This window comes from Rhinolophus sinicus, chromosome 9 (genome assembly GCF_057876585.1).
Source record: "Rhinolophus sinicus isolate RSI-liver-muscle chromosome 9, RSI-T2T, whole genome shotgun sequence".
NCBI classification, from domain to species: Eukaryota; Metazoa; Chordata; class Mammalia; order Chiroptera; family Rhinolophidae; genus Rhinolophus; species Rhinolophus sinicus.
Window position 1 is genome coordinate 26,564,117 of NC_142509.1, and position 24,678 is coordinate 26,588,794.

General features: G+C 45.9%; 1 protein-coding gene across 2 annotated transcripts in view; it reads right to left on the reverse strand.

Moving 5' to 3' along the window:
- Positions 1-1,073: 1,073 nt before the first annotated feature.
- The window catches only part of SVOP (SV2 related protein), a 61,271-nt gene continuing 37,666 nt past the window's right edge, over positions 1,074-24,678 (reverse strand). For both annotated transcript variants that reach the window (XM_019757466.3, XM_019757465.3), the window contains 10 exons: positions 22,229-22,292; positions 20,253-20,378; positions 18,296-18,424; positions 16,586-16,659; positions 14,153-14,229; positions 10,979-11,086; positions 8,013-8,124; positions 7,032-7,113; positions 3,973-4,062; positions 1,074-2,693 (listed from right to left, as the gene is read on the reverse strand). In XM_019757466.3, the coding sequence (XP_019613025.3) occupies positions 2,487-2,693; positions 3,973-4,062; positions 7,032-7,113; positions 8,013-8,124; positions 10,979-11,086; positions 14,153-14,229; positions 16,586-16,659; positions 18,296-18,424; positions 20,253-20,378; positions 22,229-22,292 (1,069 nt within the window). In that variant the 3' untranslated portion in view covers positions 1,074-2,486. The remainder of the gene's footprint in view (positions 2,694-3,972; positions 4,063-7,031; positions 7,114-8,012; positions 8,125-10,978; positions 11,087-14,152; positions 14,230-16,585; positions 16,660-18,295; positions 18,425-20,252; positions 20,379-22,228; positions 22,293-24,678) is intronic.

The following is a 24,678-nucleotide window of genomic DNA, read 5'->3' on the forward strand; positions in this document are numbered from 1 at the left end:
TTGGCTAGTTTTACTACTGCTTGCAGCTCAAGGTATCCAGTCCTTTGATGTTTATTAGTAGTAACAAAGGGAGACTCTTAATCTCATCCTTCAAGGCTCTCTGTTGCTTAATATTAATTAAAAATAATGAATGCCCGTGTTCATTTCAAAGTTCAACTCTAAGATAGTCTTTCATCTCATTGCCAACACCGTCAGGGTCATGTATGAGTTCCTGAGAATACTTGAAGTAAGGGAAAGAAAGAAATGAGATAACCTGGCTACATTAAACGTTTTTGCCATGTTCTGAAATCTTTCCTGACATTCAGAGAAACAGATGGCATTTCCATTAATGGAAATAGAAGCTTTTGGATGGTTCAAAATTAGATACAAACGTCCTCAACTAAAGCAACTTTTGGGGCAACTCTTATATTATTCAATAATATTGATTTTTCTGAAGGGCAGGCAATTTAGAAAGCAAAGAGTTTTTAACTTTCATTTTCTCAAGAAGAGAAAGCTCTCAACTGCAGGCCTCTTTCCCCCATCCCCTGGACAACATTTCTGCCCACCAAGCACTCCTTCCCCACCCCAGCCCTCAGTTCCTCCAGGTTATTTGAGGAGGAAGGGAGTGTCCCTGCTCATCCGGCAGTGTCTGGCCAGTTGGAAGGCAAAAAAGACAAGCGAAGGTTCTGTGTTACCCAGGAGAGTTCAGCAGACCAGAAATAATTAGAGCTATGGCCACTCAGCATTCCAGGATACACTCACAGTGTCAGGGAGAGGTAGATTTGCCAAGACACCTCCTCTCTGACTGCCTGGGCCAAGGCGGCTGCAGCCCCTATTTCAGGGACACGGGATCGTTTGCAGTCACCCTAGGATTTGAGCCTGGAGAAGCCGACCGCTGTGACCTCAACACTGTTAAAAGACAGTGCTGTCTCCAACAGACTCAAAGTCGTAACGGTGGCAGCCCACTGTGCAGCTTTCCCCTTTTATGGGAAAGATTGTCCTATGAAAGCATTGAGATGACCCTGGATGGATCAAGTTGGCAAGACCATAAGGCTACACTGTCACTAGGACAGTATGACAAACAAACTTCGCCCTTTGCAATGTCCATCACCAACATGTTTTAATAAGAGATGAACGTACACATTTGGCGTCCTTGCAATGTTGACTGCAAGCAGGTATGTCCAGGCAGAGGGTCAGTTTTCTCTGGCCTTTGATGGGATCCAGCCGCTTCTTCCCTGCATCTCTAGGTTCCCTGCCTTCATGATGGGGAAAAGGCTCGTGTAAACCAAATCCTGGAGGCGGGTGCTGTCTGCAGAGACACGGTGCCAGGCCTTCCTTCCAAGGCCAACCCCAAACCCTACTGACCTCCCGTCTCTTCCTTTGAAAATGTACACATTTCACACACCTGGGTCGTCCTGCTCCTCCCCACCCCACAGTCTCCCCACCATGGTTTCCACTGCCGGAACCCCAAGCCATGTAAAGACCAAGCCAGCCCTTGACAGCAAGGGTGGCAGAGGAACCAAGGGGGAAGGGTTCCTGGTCCCCTGGCTCCAATGGGGATGGATGGTTGGTGTAGCATCCTTTTGTTTTCTGTCCATTTAGCTACCCACCCGTGCTCAAAATCAAAAGCACTGAGACCTGAGTTAACTGTTTTGTTTTCCCAAGAGTCATCAATCCGCCTGACTGAGGAGGGGACCAGAAAAGAAGCCCCAACATGGCCTTCACTGCTGCCAAAGAGGAGGCCCCTGTTTTGGCTTTGGGATTGAGTCTCACCCCCTTTGGCCTCAGTCTCCAATGCCCAGGGGTAACAGCTTTCTGAGGTTGTCATCTGGTGCAAGCCCAGCTGTCCCCATGGACACATTTGGATCCCCTAAGAACCAGGGACAGCAACTCCAAAGGGAGCCAGGTTGGGTACGTGGCTCAAGTTCAAATGTATGTCCATCTGCCAGAGCCTCCACTAGTCAGGCCCTGCCTGGGGAGGCAAACCGAGGGGCCTCATCGGAGGGCACATTTCTTGGATCCAAGAAAAAGCTGCTCAGGTCACACCCAGGTCACCTCTGATTTCAAAGAAGAAAGGGGGGCTGAGGGTAGAGGAAAAACCTACCGGTGGGTGGCAGGTGTCGACACACTGGGTGGCAGGTTTCACTAGGGTTTGGGCCTGGACTGTATCTACAGAGATCTTTTGGTTTTTGTTCACCAAGGGTGTGACCAGCTGATTCTGGATGGCGTCTGGTTGGCTACTGGCGTCACCAGGCACTCCTACTGTGGCAGTTTTCCCATGCAGATCCACACGTTATTAACAAACCTCCCCTTCCACATACAGAGAACCCCCACAGCAAACATCTCTCCATCCCCGGGTGGGTCTCAATGCATATGAGCAACCAGGCTCCAGGCTGGACTCTTAGAGGAGTTCTTGGTGGCGGCAGTGACAGTCAGTGCCCCAGCTGGGCTCCACCAGCTCCCCATGCTCCATAGCCTCAAAGACCAGCTCAGCCCCCCATCGGTCACTACTCCTGAGAGCCAGAGTTCGACCTGGTCACGCCTGTAATGTGCGTCCCTCGGCCGACCATCTCCTGGCCCCACTCCCGATGGCTGGACTCTTGCAGTCCGCGGCCTTTAGTCTCGATGGGCAAAAAGCAGGAGGCCACGGCAGCCAGGAGGCAACAGCCACTATACACCGCCAGCGTCAGGTACACGGAGGATTCCAACATCACCTGGGGGAAGAAGATGCATGCCGGTCAGAGCATCCCTTCTGAACGGACGACCCACCAGGTAATATGGATAATACCAGTCCCTCTTGGAAGCACTCTGTGTGATTGTCCCATTTAGTCCTCACGACAGCTTTATGAGGTAGGTACTTCATCCCCATTTTACAGAGGGAAAAACTGAAGCTCGAAGAGGGTTAAAAGTATACCCACATTCATGACGATACTAAGAATGGGACTTGAACCCAGACCCCCTTGGCCCAAGAATCTGTATTCCTTATAACAACACTCGCTCCTGGGGCAGTACCTCTGCTGACTTCCTAGCTTGATGGCACCAGGCAAATCACACAGCAGAGCTGAACGTCATTTCCTCATCTGCCAAATGGGCAGAAAGGCTGTGTCCAGGTCCTCAATGAGAGAATCCCTCAGGAGCCCTTGGCACCATGCAGGCACCTGGCAAGCCTCAACCATATTAGTCAGCAATGACATACAATGGTCACAAACAAGCGTGTAGAACAGAAGTACGTGGCTAAACCACGTGTTGCCATTCTATGTACGTGAAATATTCAGAATCGCTAAATCCACATTGAAAGAAGGCAGATTGGCGGTTGCCAGGGGCTGCGAGGAGAAGGAAATGGGGAATGACCGCTTAATGGGTACAAAGTATTATTTTGGGGTGATGAAAATGTTTTGGAACTAGGCAGAGGTGGTTGGTGGTCGCATAACAGTGTGAATGTACTAATACCACTGAATCATTCACTTTAAAGTGGTTAATTTTATGTTACGTGGCTTTCATCTCAATTTCAAAAAGTGATTCAAAACAGAAAAAAATAAAAAGCAAAAAGGTTGCGAAACAGGACTCCTAAAAATGGGAGTAGAAATGCTTCAAGACACACAAAGAGTTGCAAAATCCTACAAGTACACCTAACTATCCAACTCAGAAACCAGGGATCGGGACATCTGTTTCCCATGAAATCAAGTTGGCCTCCTTGTTTTCATCCAAATTGTTTCCGGCCAAATCATACAACACCTCCAGGAGTCTAATGCATGGGAAAGGCTCAGGTTTGACTCCCATCTTTTCTACTCTGACCTTGGCAAGTCCCTTTCCCCTTTTAAGCCTCAGATTTCTCATCTGCAAGCAGTATCTCTTTTCTCCTAAGGTAGGTTATTAGGCTAAAATAAGCTAATGCATACAGAGGGCTCCGCAGAAGGCTTGGCATGTAGTGACTGCCTACCACGCTATGGCTTTGGTCATGCCCACCTCCTCCGTATTTGGGATGGCACCTACCTGAGCAATGAACGGAGTGATGAGAGCACCCACTCTTGCCATGCCGCTGCAGGTGCCCAGGCCCAGCGCTCGTGTCGCCGTAGGGTAGACCTGAAACACAGCCACCAGATGTAGCCTTGAGAAAACGCAGTCCTGCCCTCTTCTCCAGCTCAGCAGTGATGGGACTGACCCCCAGGGGCAAGCCTGAAGTTCGGGTGATCCCCTCACGTGTTGGTGATTCTATTAAGGGACGGGCGATGGGGTGGAGAGTCTCCCACCAAAAGAGATAGGAAGTTCAAGTTCAACTGAGAAAGAGGGCAAGAGGCCGAGCTGTGGGTGGGAAACTTGTAATGAGGTCCTCCTGTCCTGGTGGTCACCAAAGAACTCCGCCTGGAAGTCTATGCAGGATCCAGGTACTGTCCTACCTGCCACTTTTCACTAGTTCACCTTGAAGCATGGGTCACGGATATTCAAGGCATTTCATAAAGAGAGATTGAAATGTTTACACAGTGTCTCAGTTTCTACCCAGCAGTGGCCACGTGCCTAGTTGTCCCCTAGGCAAAGTGAGAAGGCACTGAGCATCTCCCAGGCCACGGTAATTAAAAAGTGGGCATGCCTTCTCCACTCCCTTCCCCTATCTGCTGGCTGGAAGGAGGATTCCGAGGCCCTAGGGCAGGGTTTTGCAACTTTGGCACTAGATATGGTTGCACGCTGTACCTGCCATCCCGGTTTTGACAACCCCAAATATCTTGAGACATTGCCAAATGTCCCCTGGGAGGCAAAATCGCCCTTGGTTAACTATCACCGGGTGAGGGAATCACAAGATGCAAGGAACTTGGGTCCCTAAATCACTGTGGGGAAGAACACTGTCGGCCAACCTGGAACGCCCGTATTAGACTGTTTCCTAAGTGAGAAACTTCTGTGGTATCAACACGTTCTGTTCTGGGAATTATGTGTAACAGCAGCTAGCAGGCCTCTGACAAGCACAGGAAGCTTAAAAAGAATGAAAACCCTAAAGAGGAAAAACAAAGCTCATGCTTGATCCCACCCCTCCGAGATAAGCATTGTCACATTTTCATGCATATTCTTCTAGTTTTTCTGTGATTGTATACATATTTGTTTATTTATTCATTCAATGAATAGTTTTTGAGTGCATATCATATGCATTATATGACATTTTAATTTACTCAGTGATACAAGCAACATATAAACATAGAAATACATTCTTGTAAAAAAAACCTAAATTCCCTGTTAATCCCCCCCCCCCCCCACCGTCTCAGGAAAATTCTCCCCATAGGACTCCACTATTACGAAAGTTGGAACCTATCCTCCCCGATGCATTAAAAAATATGGGTATAGAAAATATGTAGCATTGTTGTTAAAATATAGATGGTATCATACTGAGCATACCAGTCTGAAACTTGCTTTTTCCATTCAGCAATATACCTTAAAGCCCTACCCACATCAGTGTACAGACAGCTACCTCATTCTTTTTAACTGGTGTAACTGAATTCCACAGTTGATATTCCACAGTTTACAATTCAGAAGAGACTAATGGACATTATATTGTGCGTGTGTATTATATACATATAATAGAATACAACTATATGTTCTATTTTATAAAAGTAAATATAACACAATGTATTTATATATAGTTATGTATGTTAACATATCAATAATAAACACATATAATTACATAGTATAATAACGCACAGTATGTAATAGAGTATAGTATAGTACAGTATATAGTCTATAGAGTGTATATATACTATATACTATAGTGAAGTACAGTATATTATATATACAGTGTTTCCCCAAAAAATAAGACTTAGCTGGACCACCAGCTCTAATGCGTCTTTTGGAGCAAAACTTAATATAAGACCCGGTCTTATTTTCGGGAAAATATGGTATGAGACCCAGTCTTATTTTTGGGGAAACACGGTATATAATATACTGTAGTAGAGTATATAATAGATATTGTATATATGTACTACCGTGTTTCCCCAAAAAGACGACCTCACCAGACCATCAGCTCTAATGCATCTTTTGGAGCAAAAATACATTATATTGTATTAATTTATTATATTATATTATATTATATTATATTATATTATATTATATTATATTATATTATATTAAAGACCCGGTCTTATTTTACTATAATATATTATATTATATTATATAAAAATTATATTAATTTTTGCTCCAAAAGACGCATTAGAGCTGATGGTCTGCTAGGTCTTATTTTTGGGGAAACACGGTATGCAGTATTGTACAGTATAGCACAGTATAATGTAGCAGCTATTAAAAAGAACAAAGTAGATCCATATGTTCTGGGCTCATTGTCTTCCATATTCCTCTCCAGAACTCTCTACGCTTCCCCACCTCATTCTCTGCCCTGGGAGCTGGCCTATGTGGACCACAGAGGGCTCCTTGGCCCTCTGGCGTCTGCCAATGGTAAGCCCCACTGAGACATGGGCAGGAGGTGGGTGAGAGAGGCTGGGGTATTTCCTTTCCTGCTCCTTCCCTTCTAGGTTGCCTCAGGCCACCTGTATCCTTCAACTAACGGTCAAAGCTTCTTTCTACACAACTTTCTCCTGGGACCCTGTAACAGGCCCCTGTCCTCACCCCACCAGTCTTGGATGGTAGCACTGTCCCCAGCCACCCCCACCCCATTGCAAGCTCTGAGCACTGCCCCACATCACTGTAATTTGTCCCTTTATTAAACTCTTCTCAATTGCTCAGTTACTCAATTTGATACAGTCACTAACATATGTCAGTAAGTGCTTCGAAAAAAAATCTGGAAGAACATACACTATTCAAAAAGGTTTCCTCTAGGAAGGGGGAATGGGGTCCCTTTTATTTTTGGTTTACACATCTCGGTAACATTTGGAAGTTTTACATTGAACATATGCTTTTATAAGCAGACAAAAATTACTGATAGCCTGAAATAACTTAGGGTTTCATAGTTGTCACTCAGACACAAGGACAAATTTCATACCAAGGAGCCTAGGCTGGGTGTGTCTAGAGGCAGAGCTCCCTGCATCTCTGCCCCACCTGCTCCCAGACACCCCTCCTACCTCAGGTGTGTAAACATAGGCCGCTTGGAAGCCTCCAGAAATAAACGCTCTTGCAATGAAGAGTAACAGAGTGAGCATATTTCTAAGGAGAGAAAAAAAGCAGATGAGCAAGGACTGTTTTCTGTTAGCTTGTTTCAGCAGAGTCCTATCTGCCCTGACAGAATTGAACCCCGGATATTGGCAAAGCACACCCCCACCCAACACACATTCATGCAGGTACATGGGCACTCACATCTCTAAAGACTGGCTTTTTAACGTTTATCATTCTCCAAAGCACCAGGCCACAGATGGAAACATCTGTGGTGTCCAGGTTGGGGGCAAGTGACGTAAAGTATCTAAAGTCCAGACAGGACCCAGTGGGGACAGGTATTGAGCCAGGAACCAGCTGAGCTAGAGAAAAATCAACTTCTGGTCAGGACTTTTAGGATAATCCTGATCCCCAACCCTCTGTCCCATGGTTCCCAGGAAGGTCCCAGAACATCAACATTTTAGGGTCTAAGCTAGGTCTCTAGACCTTCCCCAGATTCCTCATCAGGGCCTCTCAGAGATCAAGAGAGGCCCAGGCCACTTCCATATTTTGATAGAAAAAAAAGGAGACATGCCCAAAGGGGATTACAAAACAGGACCTAGCTGAAATATTTCCACGGGAACAAATGAACACTTTTTAACCCACACATACGTTAAACACTGATATGCATGATCTCATTGGGAGACAAGGTCAAAAGTCTAAATGTGATCATGTTAGAGCAAAACCTGGACCTACGTGCCCTCCTGCTCCCACCCCCATCAGAGGCCCCAGCTTTGAGCCTTTGATCTTTTGGTCAGTTTTAAGGCAGCCCAGAGCCTCAGGCTATGAAGGTTGGGGGGATCCCTCAGATGACCCACAGGGGGTGCAATCCACAACCTGCAGGCTCAAAGAGCCACTGACCACAACCTGAGAAATCAGCCTGCTGGCCAGAGAGAGCTGGTTTCAGGACCCACCTTCCGACACAGATAAACAGCAGGAGGCTGCAGAAGGAGAAGATGGTGAAGCACAGAGCCATGGTCTTCTTGCGGCCCAGGCGGTCAATGATCCATAGAGTCACAAGGACACCTGGCAGGGAGCAGGGACATCATGGCAGGCAGCTTCTGAGGTAGCGCCGAACGACCCTCACCTCCTGGCATTCACACCCCTCACCTTGAGAGTAGGCTGGACCTAGTGACTCGCTTTTAATGGCCAGAATACGGCAAAAGTGATGGGATGTCGCTTCTGAGATGAGGTTAGAAAAGGCTGTGACTTTTGTCTTTTTTTTTTTTTTTTGCATTCTCTCTCTCCCTGGCTCTTCTCATGCACTTGCCTTGTTGGTCACCTGGCAAGGAACTGAAGGTGGCCTTTGGCCAACAGCCAGTGAGGAACTGGAGGCCCCCTGGTCCAATAACCCTGGAGGAATCAAATTCTGCCACCAACCATGTGAGCGAGTGTGGAAGCAGATCCTGCCCAGTTGAGCTTTCAGATGAGACCGTAGACCCTGGGCGAACCCTTCCACTGCAGCTTTGTGAGATACGCTGGGGCAAAGGACCCTCATAAGCCACTCCCAGGTTCCTGACCCACAGAAACAGAGTAATAGATATGTGTTGTTTTAAGCCACTAAAACTGGGATAATTTGTTATGCAGCAATGGATAACTAATACAGACATCAAGGGGAGTCTAAATAGTGGCACTTGCTAAATCCAGGCAGCGGACTCCTGGGATGGGAGTCAGAAACACATGGGTTCTAAGGCCTCATTTTCCCTCTAACTTGCATGTGGTTTTGGGTTAGTCCCTTGCCTTCTCTGAGCCTGAATTTCTTCATCTGTAAAATGGGATTAAATAAAAATAACACTCCTTATCTCTGTAGAGGCAGTATAGCATATAGTGCTTATTATTATTAATAATTATATAATCTACCGTGTTTCCCTGAAAATAATACCTAACCGGAAAATACACCCTAGCATGATTTTTTCAGGATGACATCCCCTGAACATAAGCCCTAATGCGTCTTTTGGAGCAAAAATTAACATAAGACCTGGTCTTATTTTTGGAGAAACATGGTATTATCTTGTTTAACCATCAACACAACCCTCCAAAAGAAATGCTATTAAATAGCCCCATTTCCCTCATTTATTCAATCAATACATTAAGTGCCTACTATGTGTCAGGAACTGTTCTAGGAGCATGTGATGTGTCAGTGAACACCAACAAAGAACAAAACAATAAACATAATACAGAAGAAGAATCTGAGTTTTAGAAAGCTTAAATCATGGAAGTGGTAAGTGCTTGAAATCACGGAAATGGCAACTGGCAATGGTGAGTTGAACTCCAGAGTCTCTTACTTACTAAGCCATATGGGAAAAGGGTTTTAACAGATAGACAGTCTAGTAGAGGAGCGAGGACTCTGGGATCTGGGGTGGGACCACAGGTCTGAACTCTGGCAGCGGTAAGACTCAGTGTCTGAGTTGGGTTTTCCAAGAAGCAGACTCTGAGTGCAAGTATAAAGTGTTTATGTGGGAGGTCATCCAAGGAAACACCAATAGGAGAGTGAAAAAGTGAGACAGGGAAGGGAAGCAACTAATAAAAGTGCGTATCAAGCAACTTACCACTGTGGGCAATTGCTGTTGAATTCCACTAGAGGACTCAGGGAGCCAGTGTGGAACATGTACTTTAGAATTCTCCTGCCCCAATGGGTGAGGAATTTGGGCTATTCATACACCAACTCCCGCAGTTATTGGTTGAAGGCTATTCCCGTGTGTTAACTCCCTGGCATTTCTGGCCACCTAGCTTGCTTTTAGATATGGAGGCTTTCCATTCCTCCTGAATAGCCCTCAGGCACAGAAATGCAGATACTGGCAGCAAGAAATAGCAGGAACAATTCCTGCTATACCCCTCCAAGTCTCAGTTTCTCCAGTTATAAAATGGGAATAATTATACAATGTCACAAGATTAAGTGAGAACGTATGTGTAAAACATTTAGCACAGCGCCTTTTATGCAGTAAGCACTTAATGAATACTGAATATTTTTAAAATTTACCAAAAAGCTTATTTATTACTAAAAGATATTATTATTATCGTAATCATTATTCCTTCTAAAGGAAATAGGTTGCCTTTTCTTTTTTTTTTTTTTTCTTTTTTTTAATTAAATTTATTGGGGTGACAATTGTTAGTAAAATTACATAGATTTCAGGTGTACAATTCTGTATTACATCGGTTGCCTTTTCTTTATGGGCAGCTTTGGATGTTTGACACACCATCGATCCTTTCCAGTGTGACTAGTGTTGGGGGACAGTTCTCCGTGGTTCTCCTATTTCTCCACATCTTCTGAGCAGAGGTCCTAGCTGCCATTTTGTTCCAGGTTATCATGTCAGGGTTGTTTGTATAGAAACAGCCTTGGAAGGTAGAGATACAGTCCCTTTCTAAAGCAAAGGGCAGGTCTATTTATTGTCTGATCTAATAAAGATGATGTCTCTCTCTGGGACAAAGGCTATTTCTGGAAGCCTATTATAAACGAGTTGGGTTCCCAAAGCGTGAGATTCCTCAGCTGTGTTGCAAATCCACTGCATGTGTAGCACCCACTTACTTGGGCCCTTCCTCATCATCTCTGTGGGATTTGGGGCAACAGGAGCTGACACTACCATGCTGTTCATGCTATCTGCTGTGCTACGAGTAATAGTCTTTGGTCTCTGATCCAGGAATCTCACGTCTTCCGCCAGCGTGCGTGAAACTGGGCAGCTTCACTTCTTAGCCTAAAAGTAGAGTAAAATCTCAGCCCCTTCATCGATCTTGACAATTTATAGCTAAGGGTTGAAAAACTAAATCGCCAGCTCCCCTGGAAATGGGATTTGCTTCCAGGTGACACCAGGAATGTGCCACTGAACAGCTGCCACATTCTCAGCCCTCTTTGTCCCAGTCCCACCTCCTCTAGGTCCCTCACCTGGGAATTCAGAGAGGGTGGTCCACAGCAGGTCCATGTAGTCTTCCTCACTCAGGTACTCACAGGCCAGGCTGCATTTTGCCTCTACCGCCTTCTTCCGGCTGGAGACTGGGAAGGAGGAAGAGCCGTGCACAGAGCCTTGAATCCCCCCTCCCGCTCCCCATACCTCTTTCTCTGGGTATGATTTGGTTGGGGTGCTGTGAAAAGAGCCCAGGCTCAGGAGGCAGACAGACTCAGGTTTGAGTTCCAACCAGTAGTGCTACAGCTTCGTCTCTCTGAGCCTCAGTTTCCTCCAAAAACAACTGGGCAAAGTGGTTGAGACGATGCAAGCAGGCTGTGTATATGAATGTGCTTAGCCTATAATTGGCACGTACGAGGTGCTTTTGTGGCTGATAGATTCTAGGGTGACTCCAAAGGTCCCCACCTATATTATCTGCCTCCATTATTTCCTTGATCCCATCTTCTCTCCCTTGCTTTGCTCATTCTACTCTAGGCACACCGGTCCTCTTGCTGTTCCTTCAACAAGTAAGGTACACCCTGCCTCAGGACCTTCGCACTGGCTGCTCTCTCATCCTGAATTGCACTTTATATAGACCCACTACTAATTTTCTCACCTCCTTCAAGCCTTCTCTTACATCTCACCTTCTCACTGAGACCACCCTGCACCACTTCATTTAAAACTTCAACCCATCCACTACCCCCTTGATCAGCCCCATTCTGACCTCTCTGACCCTGTTCTATTATGTTTTTCCTCCACATCATTTGTTAGGAAATAGCATGAAAGACTGCAATGGGCAAAAATGTCCTGTCTAAGGCACCCCTATCGATTATCTCTCCTTTCATTATCTTCAAGCTATTTTATAACTTCCTACATGATGGAATACTGATCAAATAACAAATCATTCTTGTCCATCAAAAGGCAAACAGCGTCTGGTGGCGACATAATGGATTATTACTTACACACACTGACAAGTTTTGCCTCTAACTGTGAATCCATTTCAGCATTTCTGATTGCCTGTCTACACGTGTGCTTTGCATTCACCTTTGAAGCAGCTGTAACCTCTTACTGATGTTAGCAGACAATTCTCCATGGGTCACTCATGTTTCTGCATGTTATAGAAGCAGAGGCCACGGCCTTTGCTTGGGACGATCTTTTCAAGGACGTTTGTTTCGCAAACACTCTTGAAAAATAGAGAGTATCTCCCTTTGAAGCAAAGGGCAGGTTTGTTTATGGCCTTCAAAGATAGAGTGTCTCCCTGCAGGGCAAAGGGCAGGCAGGCTTACCATCCAGGATAAAAGATCTGGGTGCCCTGACCTCAGGGGTCCTTTCTTGTAACACAACCCACTGCTTTTGCACGTATCACCTGCCCTTCTTCATGTTGCCCTGTGGGAAGTGGGACTTAAGGAATGGGTGTAAGAAAATGCTGACACTCTCACTACTGCTCTCACTGTGAGTATAAAGTCCTTCGTCTCTGCCCCAGGGGTGTCATGTCCTCTGCTGGCATCTGTGCAAACTGTAAAAGGCTAACTAGTCAGCTTGCAACTAGGTAAAATTTCAGACTTTTCACAGTTCTTAACAACGGATTCATTCATTCATTGATAAGTTAAATGACCTATGTTCATTTTATGATCATGTGACAGGCTTTCACACCTTTTTTTTTTTTACCTTTACTTTAAAGTTTTTCCTTTAACACAATTATCATCTTCCAACACACTATATAATTTCCTTACTTATTACGTAGTCTCTATTTTTCTCTCTCCCCACCAAAATATAAGCTCACAGGGCAGGGATATTTATCTTTTGTATTCATCAATATATATCCTAACAGCTGGTAGGTAGGCACTAAGAAAATACTGAATGAATGATTTGCCCAAAGTCACACAGCTACATGGTGCTAGGACTAAGGCTCCCTGATTTCTGGCTGTGAGCTTGTTTCAGTGTCACTTTCCCACCCAGGTATAAGGAGAGAGCTTTTTAATGGGGTTGGCAAACTATCGCCTGGAGGGCAAATCTGGTCTGCCTGTTTTCGCCTGGCCCATGGGTTAAGAATACTTTTTACATTTTAAAAATCAAAAGATGAATAACATTTCATGACGTGAAAATGGTATGAAATTCAGATTTGGGTTCACAAATGTTTTCCTGAAATACAAGCAAAGCTTGTCCATTTACACATTGCCCATATCTGCTTCTCCGCTACAATGGCAAGAGTTGTACAGCCCAACCCTAAATGTTTACTATCTGGCGCTTTATAGAAAAAATTGCCAATCCCTGCTTTATAACATGCCACTGGAGCCTCTTGTTTTGCTTGAGCAGGTCCACTGTTAGAGCATGCGAATCTTGTTCAATCAATACCAGACCCCAGATCTACAAGTGAGCCACCTCCTCAGGGCAATTAATTTAGACTCTCACAGGCTTTAGTGAGATGTGACTCCACCATCTCATGAAATCCTTATGCCAATAAATAAAACTATTAGCGAAGATTAAAGAGGCTTAATATGAAAAAGATAATTGGGCAAATTCTGCAGACAAGCAAGGACTTGATTCCTTTCTCTCCCATCCTGGGTTCAGTGCTAGGAATCTAGCATCCTCTTAAAGACAGAATGGTTTGAAAGCCCACACATCTGCATAACAGACGTTGCTTTTTATTCGTCCCTTTTGTCCAGTGGTTCCCACCTCCAGCTGCACAATAGAACCACCTGGGAGCTTTTAAAATCCACTAATGTTGGGGCTCCACCCCACAGAGATGCTGATTCAATTGGTCTGGGCATTGTTTAACTGAGATTGTTTAAAAGCTCCCCTAGGTGATTCTGTGGTGTGGCCAGAGTTGAGAGCCAAACTGGCTCTCAGCTTTAATGGGCACCTGAGAATTGCTACACAGCGTCCAACTCAGTGCTGTACTTCATGGAACTTCCACTGTCATCTCACTCCTATCATGACAAGATTGTCCAGGTTCCTAGAGAGAGTCTCGGAACTGCAGTCCAAATCTCCCACGCTCAGATTTTGCAGAAACTTTCTCCCTGGAGTTTGTTGGGCCAAGACAGCTGGGGTAAAAGTCACTGGGACTTGTGCAAGGCCAGGCCCTGTAAGGGCAGAACCTGAGGTGGGTGCATGTGTGTCACTGTGTGTGTTGGGAGGAGGGGTGGTGCACAGGTAAAGAGAGCTTCCATACTCACTACTGCAGACGTCTCCTGCCTGGAAGAGCTCTGTGGTGAGCAGAACTAATCCATAGTAAGAAAATGCATTGGAAAACCTGCCAGGAAGGAAGCAAGAAAGGTAAAGAAATGATCAGAGAAATGCAAGTCTCCTTTCCTTGTCCCCTAGGGAAGGACGTGCATCCACAACAGCAGTGACTCTCTTTGGCACTGACCACACTAGGTTTTCCTGGGGCTGGCAGGCACAAAGCATACTAATAGGACAGAGGGAAGTGATCTTGTGTCCTCTGAAAGGTCAAGAACTGTATTACGTTACACACATGCCACCCCCAAAGCTGTTTACTCATTTGGCAAGGGGCGGGGAGAATTGGGGACCAAAATTTGGAAGAAAACAGTATTGACATCTGTCAGGGCTTCTGGGTTGAGTTGGCCAATGGGGATAGGGAAGAGGCGGGGAATGGTTTAATAACATACGGAACTGGGCTCCAGCTCTGGCCCTGCATTCCTAAGAGCTAAAAAGAAAATGCACAAAGCATTTATTAAACCCCTGCTGTGTGTCCAGTCCAAGTGCAGAGTCTGCAGACTTCTCTAGAGTTTCAGGTTGGAATGACGCAGTTAAATAATTCCCAACCGTCCCAGGTACCGAATACTCAAGTCGGTAGGACCAGAACATTTCCTCCTGTATAGTACAGTATGTGGGAACTCAGTCACAATCAGACACCAATAATTACTTTCCTTGGGTTACAATATGTACTTGCAAATTTAGGGATTTCTGTAGTGCACTAAAATTTGTCTCCACTTTGTTGCTCCAGTATTGGAGTGGTGTCAGCCTAACAGAATCACACACACTCAAAAGACAGATACCCTTAACGCTGTTGCCCCCAACACACCCCCTGCTAAAAATCCTGCAGACTCCACACTTGTACGGGGGACACAACAGGTATTTCATAAATGTTTGAGCAGTTGATTCAGCTCTTAGGACTGCGGGGCAGAGTTCTGTATGGAGTTCTGGAGTTCTGCAAACGGAGCCCAGCTCTGTATATTATCAAAGTTTTTCCCTCCTCTCCCCTACAATTGACCACTTTCACAACACTCCCCTGCTAATTATAATTAGCACCTCTGCTAAAGGTGAATAGGAAAGTTGAGAACTGGTTAGAACAGAACACAAAGTCTTCCCCCGGCCAATTTTCTGCACTGTTAATGCTGTGTACACGATTTGGTAGCAAGAGAATTGAAAGAATAGCGGTAATTTGACTAGTTGTGGAGCTCAAGGCTATTACTCTCTGCAAATGCCCCCTTTCCACCCCCGCCAATGGCTGTTATTTAGAAAGGAGAACAAGATCAGGACTGAAAGTGAGACAGGTTAGTTAGTATGTTGCTAGGTGGGGGGGGGGGCATATCCTGCCAATCCAGGTTCTGGAATGTCTCCTTCACTCCAGGACAAAGATATGAGAATGCGCCTTAAGGTTAATAAATTATCTCAAATCCCTTTCGGCAGACAAAGGAACAGATCCGATAGATAGGAATGGGTTATTTCATTAATCCAGTCAGGATGGGCAAACAGGACAAACCTGATAGATGAATTCCAGTAGAAGCCCCAGCCCCCATCCCCAAGCAGGCAAGGGAAGGTATAAAAGTAAGAACTTTTGCCTCAGTCACTGGGCACCCCCATTTGGGACCCCCCTCCCACTCGGGAACTCTGACCCTTAGCTTTCAATAAACTATCCTCTTTTTAAAACTCTTTGCCTCTCCTGGGTCTGTATTTCCATTCTTTGGTCTCACGAGACACCATCCCAGCCCACACCCAGAAACCGCCGGCAGATCCAACATCATTTACATCAAAAGTTCTAAGAATGCCCATGTTGACCCAATCAGTGGTTCCCAAAATATGGGCCCTGTGCACTGGTGATACCCAAGGCAATATGGGCAGTGTAGGAAACTGATACAGCATAAATATGAAATTTCACTGTGAAAAAATTACCTTTTAAGTTTCTTTCAATTCTTTTGATTGAGTCCTAAGGCTTACTTAAGTGATGAGTTACTTATGTTAATGAGTCGTTAGCACCTCCCCTCTCTGTCTGTCTGTCTCTTAAACGCAGTCACTCAGTGCCTTGGCAAACCATCAACCTAACTACTTTTTACTGTATTTCTTTAAGAGCACCTACTATCTATGGCCTGAGATTGAAGCTTTTTTTCTTTAAAGCAGACATCTAGTTTCCTTTAAAAATGCATTTATTTGAGCACAAAGTAAGTCAAATTAAAGAAAAAGACTAGGGAAATAACTAACTAGTACAGGTGATATCTGGATAAGACAGAAGTCAGGAAAAGTGATGTTCAAACTACTAAATTTTGCAAATGCTGCCCGAAATAAAAAAGTTGCCTGTGTTTTGTGTTAAAATGAAACCCAAAATAGCACAGATAAAGGGGATCAAAGTGTCAAGAAATGGCTCTTACCATATAAACCACAGCAACAAGGTTGTCCATTTAAAGTGGGGCGTGAAAAGGTCCCTCATTTTGCCTCGGTCTTCCTGTTTCAAGATAAAACATGTGGCTTACTCTCCTCGCTTCCAGATATGTGGCCACTGGCTGCTGGCTGGAGACCCGTGGACCCCCATGGCTGAGATGGAGGTTTCTGGTAGGCTGGACACTCAAGCTCCAAGAACCCAGGACCCAAATCCACAGCATTCAGTCCCCCAGCCCAGTGCAGCCGATTTGGCCCCTTCAGCCAGGACCAGGCAATGTCCAGAGGCTTGATTCCCAAGGATAGAGACATTCCGCCCCCTACCACCTCAACCAGGAATCCTAAAGCTGGGAAGCAGACCCCTCCGGGATTGGCCCACCGCTGAGGGCTCTGAGGTGGTCCCATGGATGCAGAGAGCAGAAAAGTAGTTCAAAGAGTGTCCAACTGTTTCATGCCTCATCCCTAGCTCTAGGTCAGGGTGACAAAAATTAATATGCTGACAGTCAATTCACCAAAAGCCAATATGCCAAAAGACTGATTAGCTAAATGACCCATTTGCCAATTTCATATAATTTGCTAATTTATCCAAATCTTTCCCTTACAATGTTCTTTTAAAAATATATTCTAGGGTCGGCCCGGTGGTTCAGGCTATTGGAGTTCTGTGCTCCTAACTCCAAAGGCTGCCGGTTCGATTCCCACATGGGACAGTGGGCTCTCAACCACAAGGTTGCCAGTTCAATTCCTCGAGTCCATCATGGGATGGTGGGTTGCAACGCCCCCTGCAACTAGCAACTAGCAAAGGCAACTGGACCTGGAGCTGAGCTGCGCCCTCCACAACTAAGATTGAAAGGACAACAACTTGATTTGGGGGGGAAAAAAAAAGTCCTGGAAGTACACACTGTTCCCCAATAAAGTCCTGTTCCCCTTACCCAATTAAAAAAATATATATTCTATGACTGATTATAGTCTTAGATATATTTAATGAACATATTTTCCTTAGTAGCAGTTTGAGAAATGCTTACTTATTTGAAAATGCCAAACCCCTCCTTTCAATTTGGTGATACTCCATTCAGTTCTTTTTGCATAATATAGAAACAATCAGAAATATAATTTTATTTTAAAAAATAAATGCCTTGTAGGATCTGTTGTTCGCCTAAGGGTTTTCGGCCTGGACGAGGGCTCGGACTGGCTCCCTTCTCCCCCACAGGAGCGGTGCGCATGCGCATGCAGAAGGCGCTCCTAAATCCTCACTGTGGTGGATTCCCTGACGGTATTGTCACCTGGAGCGATGCACCATCCATTATGGACATCCACCCAGGCGTGGTGTGGCGGCCTGGATCTAAGTCTTTCTAACGTGGTTTTATCGTCCAGCCTTTGCCCATCAATCACATTTTCTAATCAGACTTCACGGGCGCTGAAAGGTGAAACCCAAGCAAGAGTAGTTACAGGACCCATGAGCGGACGCTGCTTTTACATTTTCCTAATCACTAGCTAAGTTCTCCAGGTGGCCCTTTCAGGACTTGGCAGTGAAAATACAGAGACTAGAGTTGCCCGATTGCCCTTGCCGGTCCTGCCCACTGCACCCCCATCCACTCCACGTACACGCAGGAGCACACAGACACGCATGCCCACCCAGGTACACGCGCAGCACAGCCCTGCACACACAGGGACAGCAAACCACAGTCAGTGGGCCAGGCACTGACCTGTCTGGAGATGATGAGTTTCCCCAGCGGCATGGGGGCTCCATTTTCCGTTGCTATCCTCTTCAAGGTGGCGATGGCCTTTTCCTGGTTCCCGGACAGCACATCATACCTTGCACTCTCTGGCAGCCACTGTGGGAGACAGGGGACCCAAGCATGGCTGGTTAAGGCAGAACAGAACACTGGGTCCCAGAGACATACTCATCTGTGTGTGGAGAAGGTAAGGATTGGGGCTTTGGAGCCAGAGAACTAGCCTCAAATCCTGGCTCTGCCATTGAGTATATTGGTGGTGTGACCTTGAGCAATTACTTGACCTCTTTGTGCCTCCATTTCCTCATCCACAAAATGGGGATAATAATAGATCTACCTCTTAGGGTTGCTGAGAGGATTAAGGGTGATGCAGACAGAGCTTAGCACAGTGCTTAGAATGGGGTAATATAGTCATTATTGTTGCCGTTCCTGGTCCTATTATTTGGTGCTGCTGTCAGTGTTCAGGTGAAGGTTGAATTACATTAAGACTGCTACAAAAAATATATATATATATTTTGAAAAAAAGAAAAATGACCGCATTATCCTCATCCTCATCATCATCATCCCCATCTCTCAGGAAATTATACCTCATTTATGTTTAGCATTATCTTGTAAACTCAGTCTAAGAGACAGAAAAAAATCAGAAAGACCTTTAGGCCTAATGGAGTCCCAACCCCAACTAATTATATAATCTGTGAAATGAGACAGTGTGAGAGTTGGAGAAAGAAGATCTGGTTCAGATTAGTTCTGTTGCTTATTTGCTGTGTGCCTTTTGACAAGTCAGTCAACCTTCCTGGGCCTCAGTTTCCTCATCAGTGAAATGAGAATGTAGCAGAGATTGCTAATGTCCATTCAAACTCATGCTTCCCTTTCCATAGTATAGAATTGTCCTTGGATAAGGCTACGTGGCCCCTCTTGCATCTAGGCGAGACATGCCATGTGACATGCTTTCACCAATGGCCTATGAATGGAATATTCCTGGCCAAGGGTTTAGGACGTTGAGTGTGTGTCTCCACCCACCCTTCTCCAGTCTGCAGGCAGATGACGCCACAGCCCTGCAGAATGACCGAGCTCCAAGCTTGAAGGAACCTAGACTGGGAATCACATTGCCAAACAGGATCACCCCTTCTAGATTGCTATGCGAGAAATAAACTATTGTGTTAAGTTACTGAATATAGGAGCTTTATTTGTTACAGCAGCTGGCGTCACCCTAACTGATATAGGAGTTCATCATAGCCTTACCGCCTGTGGTAATTGGGAGGAATACATATGATAATGCACGTAAAGGGTCTAGCACACAGCCTGCTACTCAGACAATACGGATTGTCATTACCAGGAGTTATTATATTATTTACCATAGAGGAGACTTACCTGCCTAAAGGCTTATTTTGGGGCCCACTGCCTGTGAAGTGTTTCCTGCATCTGATCTACACATGAAATGATACATCTGTGGCATGATCTCCCCGGGGGGTGTAATTGATGCAGAGCTGAGATGGAGAGATCATTTGAGCCCCTAGACCTAGCCATGTCTGAAGCCAGAGATTTAATCCTCTGCCGTGTGTCTATCTCCCTGTTTTACTGAAGCCAGTTTGAATTGGGTTGCTGTCACTTGCAACTTAAGAGTCCCAACTATTCCGGTACAGTCCCCTTAAGTATAGATCTTACAGTGGAGGGGACAAGGAACCCCGTCCCCTAAAAAACATTCTGTTCTCTCTCTAAAGAACATTCCAGTGGTGTCTGTCTGGAGGAAACCCAGGACCCCATGCTGGCCCTACCCCCAGGCCCTGTTCCTTTGGCTCATTTTCTGACTTAAAAAAGTAATCTTCAAAGGTGGCTTTGGTGGCCTTCTCCACCCCCTCTCCACCAAAATACAGTAAACAGCGGCATGAGGTCACGTGGCAGAGGTTGAGATCTCTTCAAAGATACCTACAAAACACAGGACAGCAAAGAGGAGCAGCGGGACGGCGGAGAGGAGGAGCAGCCAACGCCAGCCCAGGCTGGGCATCACGAACACAGCCAGGATAACCTCGAACACTGTCCCGATGGCCCAGAACACCTGGCACAGGAGAACGGGGGTTAGTGATGGAGCCAGCACCGGCAAGGAGCAATTTCAGGGTCATCGTACACAAGGTGATCCCCAAGGGGCCCTTGGAGTCCACGAGGTCAGAATGGTCATCACTTTTCCTGGGGTCCATATGGTTGAGCCAGAGCCACCATCTTGTACATCTCCCGAGGGTGCCGTCCACAATGCATAATATTTGTGTGGTGCCGATGGGACTGTGCAAGGGGGTGGCTCTGGTTACGGAGATCGATATGATCAACTACTGTGCGAGGCCAATGTGGTACTGGACATGTTGGTTTTTGTCTACTGACACCCATTTCCCCTACCAAACAGTACCCCAGTATCCTTTATCAGAACTGCCCCCTCTGGGGCTGAATATCTTCTGTTTGCCTCTCCGAGTCACACTCCATCCTTCTTTGTATGGACTGCATCCACAGGCTTCCAGTCCTTCAGCTTCCCATTGGGTGCAGCCCATGGGGACCCTCCTAGGGAGGGAGGGGCGTTTATTCATCTGGCTCCCTCTCTGCAGGGTGGTCATGGGCTGGCTGTATCCCTCACCTGAAGGTCACAGCTCCTGTCTAACCGCCCTCACCCTACAACTCATTCCCCGCCCCTCCTGCTAATTACTCCCTTGCTTTGGCTCTTCAGGCCTGGATGGTAACACCCCTGCAAGGACTTTATAAATAGTCCCTCTGGGGAACCCTCTTCAAATTATCCTAATTTGAGTACGCTGTTTTCTGTTGTGACCCTGAGTCTACAACTACTTATTGTCCATTCCAAAACTGGTCCTTCAGCTACCCCAACAGTTCTGGGAGCCCTCAAGACTTTCCTAAACCCTGCTTTGCTTCAAGAAGCCACAGTCCCTTTCTGTTGCTGACAACTAGGGTGATAGTCAAAATGTCTAAGTACTGGGAGAGCACTGACCAATCAGAATGGACACTGGTCATACAATTCCCCATCCCCCACCATGAGTATGCCAGAAGTTTACTCTTTAGTTGCTGGATCATGAAGAGTTCTAGGTGGGTGTCAGGTAATGAGGGGTCATCAGTGTTCAGGATCAGCTGTCACAGATGCACTTCAATATTTAAACGACTGGTTCCTCCATACCAGCGAGGACCCGCTGGCTACCATCCCGCCTGATCAGGGTTAGGTGCCGTCAGGATGGTGAAGTCAGGCTGGGCGGGGTCAACGTGATCAATAGCATCGTGTGGTCATGGTGACTAGGGAGGTCAGAGTGGCCTCACAGTCCCCACTGTGGGCGTTGGTGTCCAGCAGGGACAAAGAAACCATCCCGCCACTGCATGGAGGAGGGGCCGTTGGGCAGCTACGTATTTGCGCTGAGGTCTTCCAGATAATAGTTGGAACATGGGTCACAGGACCCTGGGAGAAGGGGGGCTTGAGAGGGACTGGCTGGGCCAAGAGAGTTTTAAGGCAGCCTGCAGGCCGCCGAGGTGACCAAGAACAGGGATCTCAGACAAGACACGGGTGAATCTGGATACAAACAGGGGTCGAAGGTGATGAGATGGGTGGGGTTGGGGAAGTAGGAAGACTTTGCTGCACCCCTCAGCACTAACTCTCAGACAAAAGCCATTTCCAGTTCAAGAACGACATGCCACCATTTTTTAAAGGGATAGTAGATTGAATTTTTCTTGCCAGTTGAAGGACTTACCCGTATTTCAAAACAACCATGTCAAAAATCAATATACCTGATCCGTTTAACTCTTTGCATAGTGAATCTGTTATATTTTTCTTAAACTCCCTTTGCCTTGCCCTGTGGCTTAAGACACCTGAGAACCTCCTGCCAAAAACCGAGAATTCTCCAGAAAGCCAGCCACCCTCCTTACCTCAATCAGCAAAATACACTTAGCTCTGGCTTTCATGGGAAGGAACTCAGCGTACAGCGTCACCCTGGGAAAGTAAAGAGAGAGAAAAGGGGTTAAGGTCAGGACGGAGTGGGGAGATGGCTACAGCTTTCTGAATTTCTAAACCAACATGCCTCTGAGTGTGATCCATGGGTCACTCACATCAGAATTTTCTGGGATTGATGACTTTATATGTAGATCCCCAGGTCCCACCCCAGACCTTCAGAAACAGATTCTCGGGGGTGGGGCTCTGACATACACATTTGAAAATAACTCCCCATATGAGTCTCAAATTTAATCATTGCTACCATCAAGCCCTCCTCACAAGCCCATGAATCTAGGGGAAAATAAGGTGGTGAGATGATGGGCAGCTCCTTTCTAGAGCCTTTCCTCAGGTTTTCCCTCCCGCTCAAGTCCTGAATAACCTTAAGGAGGACAGGCCTTTCCTTCTGTAAGATGCCCCTCATCTTGGGTCCATCTGATATCTCCTCGTGACCAGATTCAGGCCATGTTTTCTTGGCAGGAACCCCACAGAAATGATGCAAACTTTTCCCAAGGCCTGAAATCAGGGTTACATGAGGTCAACCCATCGTATCACGGGTGATATGAACCTTCATCACCGGATCAAGTTGGCGTTTGACACATTTCTCCACCCTAAAGTTACCATTTCAACTTTGTAGGGGAACATTCAGAGATTATGCCAATATCCTCTTCTCTACAGAACCTCTACACACCAAGTTATGCATCGCATCTATTAACCATTTCTGCCTGAATCAGCCACCACAATGATGGTAACAAATAGCATTTTTATTTCCATTATTCCATCTACATCCACTAGTTCACATCCTACTATAAGAAAGAGCTTTCCCTGCTCCCCTTTATCTGTCTATCTATCTACCTATCTGTCTGCCTGCCTATTTATCCATCCATCCATTTCTGTCTCTCCATTTCTCAATCTCCCTCTCTCCCCACACCATACATGGACACCATACATCTATATGTGTTTCTATATCTATCTATCTGTGTATATGTATTTTTAAAAAAACAATGAGTTCATACTAATACTTTCAATTCCAGCCCAACCACAAGGTTGGGTTCTTTCTAACTTTCCCAGTTTCCACGTTGGTAATTCCCTTCTCCAACACCGAGAAATCGGGGTCTCATTATCTTCAGTATATTTACTTATCTGTTCAGTCGATGTATTTGTTTGCTCAATGTTACCAATGTTTTCACTGCACTGGCAGCCTCTTCCATCCACTGCCTCCATTGGCCAGACTGGGAAGAGAAGGAAACGTGTAGACCACATCCCCATGCTGCCTTCCGTTTTGCCAGGAAGAGGAGGCCTTCTCTTTTCCCTCAACTCCCATTTAAGTCAGGCATCTGAGCTGCTCAGTGGCCTCACGTTACTCTCCTGGATCCTTATAAGGGAGGTGGGGGTCGAGGGAAGCTAACTTCCATGAACTCTTCAGAGGCAGATGGTGCTGGTGACCCATCTAGATTTCCGGGAATCTCTTTACTAGGTCAGTGTGCTCACCTCCCAGCTGCTGCTGCTAACGGCTCATGCTTGCAACCCTCTCTTAGGATTGCTCGTAAGTTATTGTAGCTGCCTCATCCGGGAGCTACACCCCTTCAGAGAGCTGGTTAAAGACTGGTGTTGGGTATAAAAAGCCCATCCTCTCTACCTCAAGGTGGGACAGACCCCTCTGGAACAACGAACACTCCTGAGTCCCCTGTGGGATCAGGCTGAGTCTAGACTTCACCTGAAACATATCCTTGCTTAACTTCTTCCCTTCACGTTTCTTGCATCTTTCACTTTTTTCCAGGTTCCTCCTGAGAACATTCCCTGAATAAACCACTTGTACAAGAATCGCTGCCTCAGTCTGTCTGTTTCTATGGAAACCAACCAACAACACCTTGCCCTGTAGAGCATCTAACTTGCTGAAAGTTGGCCTCAGCCATACCATGGAGATTTAGAAACAGTTTTGTCACCAGTAAAAGTCCTTCTTAGGGTTATGACAAAAGGCACCACTGCCCAGAGAAGGAAGAGGATTCCTCACGAGCTTCAGAGGAAGGCTGGGGCTTTCCTCTGATATACTCTATTTAGAGACAAATTCAGATATAACTTGTCAAATGTTCAGATATAACTTGTCAAATGTTCAGATATACTCTATTTAGAGACAAGTATGAAGAAAAAGTCAATGTCATCTGGTCTCAACCCACAGTGTATTTTATTATATTTCCTCTCTCTGTCCTGATTCATTCATTCATTCATTCATTCATTCATTCATTCATTCTCTCTCTCTCTCTCTCTCTCTCTCTCTCCCTCTCTCAACCCGTGGCTGAGATCATACTCAAGAATTATGAACCCTATTTCTTATTTGATTTATAAATATTTCCATGCTATTTTAAATCCTCTTACACACATATATTCT